The sequence below is a fragment of the Arachis hypogaea genome, chromosome 20 (assembly GCF_003086295.3).
Source record: "Arachis hypogaea cultivar Tifrunner chromosome 20, arahy.Tifrunner.gnm2.J5K5, whole genome shotgun sequence".
Classification (NCBI taxonomy): Eukaryota; Viridiplantae; Streptophyta; class Magnoliopsida; order Fabales; family Fabaceae; genus Arachis; species Arachis hypogaea.
The window spans coordinates 120,126,374-120,135,910 of NC_092055.1; the positions used below are offsets into that span (position 1 = coordinate 120,126,374).

Genomic DNA, 9,537 nt, shown 5'->3' on the forward strand with positions numbered 1-9,537 from the left:
ATAATACATGCTTCCCATAATTTCATTACCTCTTTTTGGACCACCTCTTTCATAGTTGGATTGAGTCTCCTTTGTGGTTGCACAACTGGTTTAGCAACATCTTCAAGGAGGATCTTGTGCATACACTTGGTTGGACTAATCCCCTTCAAGTCACTAATGGTCCACCCAAGAGTTGTTTTATGGCTCCTGAGCACTGAAATAAGCGCCTCTTCCTCTTCAGGCTTCAGGGAAGAGCTAATAATCATTGGATAGGAATCATTTTTACCCAAGAACACATATTTCAGAGAAGGAGGTAAAGGTTTGAGCTCAAGCTTGGGGGCTTCCTCCTCTGCTTTAGGCGTGTGAACCATAGCCTTCTGGGGTGGTGAATCATCAACTTCAACTAATTCATACTCAGAAATAGGATCCAGAATATCATCAAGTACTTCAGCTTCCAATACTTCTTGAACAAGTGGTTCAACAACATCAATTCTCATACACCCTTTAGAATCATTAGGGTGCTTGAGAGCTTCAAAAATATTAAGAACCACCTGTTCTTCATTTACTCTTAGGGTTAATTCACCCTTTTGCACATCAATCAGAGCTCTTCCTGTAGCTAAAAAGGGTCTACCAAGAATAATAGAGGATTTTACATCCCTTTCCATGTCTAATATAACAAAATCAGTAGGAAAAATAAATGGTCCTACTTTCACAAGTAAATCCTCAACAACACCCACAAGTAATTTAATAGAAATATCAGCAAGTTGAAGAGAAATACGAGTGGGTTTTACCTCCTCAATTTGAAGCTCTTTCATTACTGAAAGTGGCATGAGATTGATGCTAGCTCCAAGATCACATAAAGCTCTCTGAATGGTGACATCTCCAATGGTGCAAGGAATCACAAAACTCCCTGGATCTTGCATTTTCTCAGGAAGTTTATGTTGAATAATAGCACTACATTCCTTGGTTAACACCACGGTTTCTTGCTCCTTCCAATTCCTCTTCTTAGTCAACAATTCTTTCATAAATTTAGCATAAAGAGGCATTTGCTCAAGAGCCTCTGCAAAAGGAATGTTGATCTGTAGCTTCTTGAAGACATCTAAAAATTTAGAGAACTGCTTTTCTTTGGAAGCCTTCTAAAGTCTCTGAGGATATGGAATTTTTGGCTTGTATTCAGGAGCCTTTGGCAATGTAGGATACGTGTCAAGAGAGTCAGGGAATGGGTTGTCTGCACGCTTTGGAGGGGTGTGCTCCACTTCTTCCTTCTTCTCCTCTGGAGCTTTCTTTTCAACTAGCTCTTCATTGGCCTTTGTCTTAGAGCTAGCTATTTTACCACTTCTCAATTGAATAACCTTGCAATCTTCTCTTGGGTTCACCACTGTATCACTTGGAAATGTACTTGCAGACCTCTCAGGTATTTACTTGCTCAGTTGGCCCATTTGCACCTCTAAATTTCTAATGGAGGCTCTGGTTTCCTGCATAAAACTCCTCATCATCTCCCAATTAGAATCTTCTTGGGATTTAGAGTTTGCCTGCTGAGGTGATTATTGCTGCTGAGACTAAAATTGGCAGTTATTGTGATTGTTCTATTGGAAGCCGCCCTGAGAATTATTATTGAAATTCTGAGGTCTCTGAGGTTGGTCCCTCCACCCAAAATTTGGGTGATTTCTCCATCCTTGATTGTATATCTTAGAATATGGATCATTGTTGGGATTTCTAAGACCACTCCCCATGTAATTGACCTGTTCAGAAGAGCATTGAGCATAGTCATAATTATCATTTTGCACAAAATTACCTGTCATGTCATAAGAGACCTCTTGAGGTGAGTTTTAGGTGTTGATAGCTGAGACTTGCATGCCACCCATCTGTTGAGTAAGTAGACTTATTTACTGAGACATAAGCTTATTCTGAGCAAGAAGAGAATTAAGAGCTTCTACTTCCATAACACCCTTCTTCTGAGGAGCCTCAGAGTTCACAGGATTCCTATTAGATGAGTATAAATATTGGTTGCTAGCAACCAATTCAATCAGCTCAATAGTCTCATCCAGTGTCTTCTTCTTGTGCAATGAACCACCTGCAGAATTATCTAAGTACATGTTGGACATTTCACCCAAGCCTTCATAAAAGATGTCTAGTTGGGTCCATTTAGAGAACATGTTCGGAGGGCATTGCCTAATCAGTAGCTTGTACCTCTCCCAAGCTTCATAAAGAATTTCACCATTCCTCTGCCTGAAGGTCTGAACCTCCACCCTAAGCTTAGTCAGCTTCTTTGGTGGAAAAAATTTTGTAAGAAACTCAGTAACAACCTTGTCCCAAGTATCCAAACTCTCCTTGGGTTGGGAATCTAGCCATAGCTTTGCTCCATCCCTCAGAGAAAATGGGAAGAGCATGAGTTTGTACACCTCTGGGTTCACTCCATTTGTCTTCACAGTATCACAAATCTGCAGAAAATTAGAAATAAATTGATTTGGGTCTTCATGGGGAAGACCATAATACTGGCAGTTTTGTTGCACCAGGGTGACCAATTGTGGCTTCAACTCAAAGTTGTTCGCAGCTATAGGAGGCACCACAATGCTTTTTCCATAAAGATCTGCAGTAGGAGCAGAGTAAGAGCCAAGCACCCTCCTTTGTTCTTCATTCCCATTTAGATTTGCCACATTGGCATTAACAGCATTATTGTGATCCATAGTGGATTCTGCAGCCTTGCAAAGTCTTGCTTGTTGTAAACGTCGCCTACAAGTCCTTTCAGGTTCTGGATCAAAGTCTAATAGAGGTTTCTTGTCCCTGTTCCTGCGCATAAACAAATAGAAGACAAGAAAAGATGGAATTCTCTACGTCAGAGTGCAGAGAAGTCCCAGTGAGGTATCCTGTGTAAAATAATAAAATAAAAATACTAAATAAAATAGATAAATAAATTTCGAAAATGATAACTGAAATTAGATAGAAATTTTCGAAAATTAATAGAGAAAATAAACAAGAAAATTAAAATAAAATTAACTAGGTGACACCAAACTTAATTTCAGAAATTAAGGAAAAATATTAGTGCTATTTAAAAAAAATTTCGAAAATACTAAGCAAAAAATTAAAAAAATTAAAATTAAAACGCCTAATCTAAGCAATCAAACAACTGATAGTTGTTAATCACTATCAGTCCCCGGCAACGGTGCCAAAAACTTAGTGCGGAATTTATAAACCACAAACTAACCGGAAAGTGCACTAGGTCGTACCAAGTAATACCTCAGGTGAGTGAGGGTCGATCCCACGAGGATTGATGGATTAAGCAACAATGGTTAAATGATTTACTTAGTTAGACAAAAAGAAAATAGTGTTGAGAGTTCAAAAAGCATTAATTTAAAGACAGGCGAATAAATAAGTTAGGAATAAAATATGGAGAAGGCAGTTAAGGTTTCAGAGTTATCTATTTTCCGGATTGACTTTTCTTATTAATTTATTTTAATCATGCAAGATTTAATTCATGGCAAACTATATGTGACTAGACCCTAATTCCTTAGACCTTCCTAGTCTCCTCTAAAATTTATCAACTGCCAATACCTTGGTCACTTAATTCCAATTAGAGGGTGAAGTTCAATTCTAGTTTATATGCCACAGAAACTCTAATCACCCAAATATAAAAGGATTATATGTCATGTATCTCGTTAAATCTAGATAATTAAAATTTAGGAGAATTTGTTTTTAAGCTGTTGTTCAAGTAAAGAGCTTTTCCAAGTTATACAAGAACTCAATTAGAACATGGGTCATACTTCCGTTCCACCCAAATTCATAAAATAAAGAACGAAAATAATTCTTGAAACAGAAATCAATACATGAATTAAAATAGAAAAATAATAGAATCAATCCATACAATAGACAGAGCTCCTAACCTTAACAGTGGATGTTTAGTTGCTCATGGCTCAGAGAGAAAAATAAGGATTCTGATAAAATGTATTTTGGTAGGTGGAATAATGTTGCCAATCCCCTTTTATATTTAATCCTAATTAATTTAAAATCTATTTTCTAAAACTAAAATAATATCTTTTCCTATTTTAAATTTAAAATAAAGTTTAAATCAGAATTAATTAAAGCAATCAGCATGTCTTCAATTGATGGATGGGGACCACTTGCTTCGTAGGGTCCACGCCTAACTTGGAGTGGGCATAACTATTCTTGTGTGAATCTCCCTTGAGTTTCTGCTATCCCCTGGCTCTAGTCTGTGTTTCTAGGCCAAAAATTGGGTCGAAACTTGGCCTGAAATCGCCCCCAGCATTTTTTGCGAATTCTGCATGTCGCGCATGTCACGCGTACGCGTCAGGTACGCGCACGCGTCGCTGAGCAACTTCACTTTTCACGCGTACGCGTCAGGTACACGCACGCGTCGCCATGGAAAGCTCCAAATCACACGCACGCGTCAGGCACACGCATGCGTCACTCCTCGCTGATCATCTCCTTTAATTCTTGTGCTCCTTCCATTTGTGCAAGCTTCCTCTCCATCCTCTAAGCATTTCTGCCCTATATAACCTTCTTCTCTTTTTCCGCGGAAGCTCCATCAAATCCAACCAAATGCTATCTAAAATAAACAGAATTGCACAAGACTCAAAGTAGCATCTATAGTGGCTAAAAGATAATTATTCTTGATTAAACTCAACAAATTGAATGCAAATTCACTCTGAAAAGATAGAAAAGATGCTCACGCATCATATAGGAGCTTCCAATCCTAACTTATATGTTTACGTAAGATGTTGAAAAATAGTGAAATCTTTATCTGATAATTATTTTACTTAAACTTGGAATCTTATTATTTGCAAGACAAAAGTACCATGAATATGCTTTGATATGGGAAACCACAATTTTAATTTCTGCATTAATATATGCTAAAATAACCAACACCATTTTAATTTTTTTTTAGTTTTATAAGTGTTTTAAATTCCATACTGGAATACATATTGTACTTCAAAACAACCATAAGGGTGTTCTAAATTCCCATAACTTTTAGTGAAGTAAACCATAGATGCTAAAGACGTTTTTTATGGCTCTTTCTCCAACCATGTCAGGACTATACCTATACTTATTGCCTCTTTAGCCACCACCTACTCAATTAGTATTATTTTCCTTTTTTCAAAATTTAATTTTATGGACAGTCTGAACTTATGGTACATGCTTGGTCTTCATCTTTTTTTCAATAGTAAATTCCTACATTTGTAACGCTTTTAGACGCTTTTCCATTTATTTAAGTTTTAAAAAAAGAAGGCTACCTCTATAAATATGCTTTCTATCTTAACATCCAAATACAATTCATATCATAGTTTCTTATGTCAAACACAACAAGTAACTAGAAGAAGATGAGATTAAGAAGAAGAGATTTCTATTCTATAAAATGTAGTTTATATGCATATTATATATGAAAAACTTTTGTTTACAATGTCAGGTATGGACCAGGAAATCTTCATCCCTGATGACTTCGACGAGGATCGGATTTTCTACCTTCAAATTGATCCAGAAGCTGTAAGTTCCCCTGTATCAGCTCTCTTTGTGTTATACATATACATTTCTAAGTGAAAATCATTATATTTTTTGCTATGCTTACATGAAGAATCAATAACTTTATTTTTTTTCATATGGTGATAGGTACTCCCTGAGTTACCATCCATGTTTTATAGAAAATACAAGGACCAAATAAATCATACAGTGACATTCATTGACCAAAACCATAACTAGGTTGAGCTTTTGTTAGGCAAAGGTCACTTTACTGGGTACATTCGGTATGGGTTTAAGAACTTAGTTACTTTATATGCATTTACTGGGTACATTCGGTCTGGGTTTAAGAACTTAGTTAATTTATATGCATTGAATGATGGAGGATGGATGAAATTGATATATGCTGGTGAAGATGTATTCGTTGTTATGAAAGTTAAGGATTGTAACATGGTCCGGAGGATTCTGACTTCTTCGTCAGTTAAGATAATTCTTGATGCTGATGCTTCAGTAATTTCTACAATGCCAAATTGCAACATACCAACAAAGTACACTCATTATGCAACCATTGTCCCCATTGAGATATCATCTGATTCGTTTATGGATTCCATCACTGCCCGAGTCACAAAGGGCCTTTCTTCAGTTGGTTGTGATCATCAACCTGCTACAACGGTCACGCAGATGAGTTTTAATAATCTACCTGTTATGGTTAAAGAATCTGATTTAGTTGAGAACAAGCCCTTTAACCTTAGTCAACTTTCCAGTCAGCAACTGAATTATACTTCTGCAAATGATAGTGCCAGTTTCTTTTCCCAGCATCCCATCAGTCATCAATCTGCCATGCTCCTTTGCCCGTATAATATAGTGACCCAATTGGGTTTAATTTTAATTCAATGACAAACCCATCTCATCATGTTCAAGTTCATACAATCAACACCAATCATCAATTTAATCACAACACTTTGTTTAGCCCTTCCATACCTCATGGTGTTAATGAAATCAAACCCACCTCCCAGGGAATATCTTGCAATAGGCTTCTTTCATTTAGTCAAGTTGGTATTAGCTCAGTGGTAGGTGCAGATAAATTCAATTTGTTACGTTGTGATAATATAATTTTTTATAATTTTTTAAATATTTATAGTAACTAATTTATGGTTATAGATCACAGATAATTCCTGCAAGTTTCGCCAACAAGGCATTTCCAAGTAGGCCAGCATCAGTTACTGTCGTTTTTTAGAATACTCATACTTATCGAATGGGACTACGTTGGAGCAAGGTTAGAAAGACTCAGTTACACCTAACAAGGGGATGGATGCAGTTCTCTAAGACACATGGATTTAGGGATGGAACTCTTTTGAAATTCACTGCATACCCACCAAATGAGGAATTTTTATATGTTGACGTGATATCGTTGTGATTGGTTAATTACATGTTTCGGTTAAGAATTTTGGTTCGGATGAACTTAGTCGGTCTTGTTATCCACTTTGTTAAATTTGTGTTTTCTATCCAGCGTTTGTAATTAGATTTATGCCTATCTCAATCATGAGTTGAATAAACTACATCATATGATGTATAACTATCATCCCATCATATTTCTATTGATAAGCTATTGCAAGGAAGGATCACAAAGTCCAATTTCTGATCTTCTTTCTTCTAAGGTTTGGTAGAAACTGAAAGCTTTGACTTTTTTACTCCATCACAAAATACATATAATAAATCCTTCACAAAGTTTATTCTTGAATAAATAAATAATATTTGTTAATTGAATATTTAAATGTTGGTTTTGTATGAAGGTGATACATATAATGATATAAACTCTAATATTTTTTAAATATAGTCTTTATATAAGAATAATTTCGTGAGTAATAAATTTTATTTTTTTTATCCAATATTTTATCATTTTTAAATACTAAAAAATATATTATCAACTTTAAAAATTATAGTCTAATAGTATAAAAATAAAATCTCAAGAGTAACGAAGTGGTGATTATTATTAATAAAAAGTACCGATAGCTTACAACACTGGTCAATTAATATTTATAAAATTAATTATGTAATAAACTATATATATATATATATATATATATATATATATATATATATGTACACTACAAGAAAAAGCGTTTTTTACGACGCCAAAAATCGACGGTTGTTTCTGCCGTCGATAATTTTCGACGGCTTGCTGTCGATATTACTAAAAAAATTAAAAATAAAATATTAAAGTCAATAGCCAGGTTGTCGATTTTTTTATGATGCATTAATATTTTTTCCTATTATCATCATATTATCGAAGCATCAGAAGTCGAAAATAAAATCGACGAATATGGTGTCTATTTTATTATTTAAAATATCGACAACGTTACCGTCGATAAATTTTAACGGTCTAGATCGCTTTCTAAAATGGAATAAATGGTGTAGATTTAATGTATAAAATAGACGCCATATGTGTTGTTTTTTTTAATTAAAATCAACAAATATACCATCGATTTTTATCACTAAAAACACATGTTCCCGCGTCCACCTCCCGCGTCCAAAGTTCAGAAATGCAAACTCCCCCAAATTCCCTCATTCACCCCACGTCTACCACTACCACCTCCTTCTCCCTTTGCCGAAACTTCCATGGCAGGTTGTGCCCTCGCCGGTGCAACTGCAGGTTCTGGTCCCTCTGGAACCCTTTCTTGCATATCTCGCACACGAAACGGTTCGTCACCATCAGCGACTTTGGCGATAGAGCTATTACTTCTGCCTCTGGATCTACATGCTTTAATTCATCAATTCACATATATAATAACAGATTTCAAGCTATATTAGGTATTCTTTAATTTCTTGCCTGGTCTTCTTGGTTGACTTCGCTTTCTCTTTACTACTGCTGGAATTGAATTAGGGTTTCGATAACTGGAAGGAGCTGCTGCTGATGAAGACATCATCATGATTGATGAAATATGCTTTATTTATTGCTTGGTTTGAATAAGCTAAGCATGAGATGCATGATACATAATTAGAAGTTGTTTGCATTGATTTGATATAATTGAATTACAATTACAGATGTTAATACAAACTATCTTTTTAAACTAACTATTATCATAATATAGCCATTATCAGGGATACTGTTTTCCCCTTCTATTGCATCTATATCTTTAACAGCCACACAAAGAGTTCTCAAAGCTTCAAAGGCAAAATCATTTATGACATCATTAACTTTATTCGCCTGTTCTTCAGGAAGATCAACAACATTTCCATTAGAATAATTGATTTTGTCACACATTCTTAATATTATTTCGGATGCTTCTTTGCAGAAAGCTCTGACCCCTCCATTAGGAAGACTGCAAAGGGATGCTCATTACTTCCTCATGTATCTATGTTTTTAGCTTCTCTGCACTCTCAGTACCTTTGATCTCGGCCTGAAACAGGATAGTCAGCAATATATAAAACTTCAAAGCATCTTATGAACTTAAAAGGAATACAAATTTAGAACAAACAACTATCTAAGGATAAGTTCCACACCTGAGATATCGCCGCTACGACGAACTCATTTACACGTTCAGGGACATTGTAGTCAAACAAATTGACATCATCCTTCAAGTTAAAAACCACATATTTTTAAATGAACACTAGCTAGTTAGCCCTGAAGAACAATACTTGAGTTAGATTTCTACCTGTACAATTGGAGAATCATCATTTACTTCATAGTAGAAATTAGCAGGAGGTTCATAGTTCTTAGGGAATGCACCTGAAAATATCTACATAAACAACACAATATTAAGGATTAATTAGTAGAAGCATACTTTAGAAGCCAAAAAAGGAAAATGTTTAAAAACATTTTTTCTTTATGCAGCATTAATCAGTGTAAAGCATAAACTACTTGGATTACTTACTTGTTCAGATGAACCAAGGCTCTTAGAGTAATGAGAAGCAATGGTATAGAAGAAGAAGAAGAAGATAGAAAGCGAAGTTAATGGGACCTTGAAGTACATGCAGGGTGAGTTATTTTATATATATATATATATATATATATATAAAATAAGAGAATGAAAGACATAGTAGGTTTATCTGCCAAAGTTTCTTTGATATGCATGTTAGCAATATTTT

The 9,537-nt window shown here is 35.2% G+C and overlaps 1 protein-coding gene across 1 annotated transcript; it reads right to left on the bottom strand.

Annotated features, from left to right (window-relative positions):
• Window positions 1-8,439: 8,439 nt before the first annotated feature.
• Window positions 8,440-9,537, bottom strand: LOC140182827 (probable alpha-mannosidase At5g13980). Its single transcript, XM_072230269.1, has 4 exons — window positions 9,324-9,537; window positions 9,105-9,188; window positions 8,953-9,024; window positions 8,440-8,849 (listed from the first exon to the last, which is right to left on the bottom strand). Exons 1-4 carry the CDS (start codon window positions 9,420-9,422, stop codon window positions 8,805-8,807), a joined length of 300 nt encoding a protein of 99 aa, XP_072086370.1. The 5' UTR covers window positions 9,423-9,537; the 3' UTR covers window positions 8,440-8,804.

Bases quoted from the DNA above. Each gene is read 5' to 3' on its own strand.
- LOC140182827 (XM_072230269.1), bottom strand. From the start codon at position 9,422: ATGTACTTCAAGGTCCCATTAACTTCGCTTTCTATCTTCTTCTTCTTC. The intron at 9,025-9,104 runs GTAGAAATCTAA...TTTAACTTGAAG, and splicing joins ATGATTCTCCAATTGTACAG to GATGATGTCAATTTGTTTGA. The intron at 8,850-8,952 runs GTGTGGAACTTA...ATCCTGTTTCAG, and splicing joins TCGTAGCGGCGATATCTCAG to GCCGAGATCAAAGGTACTGA.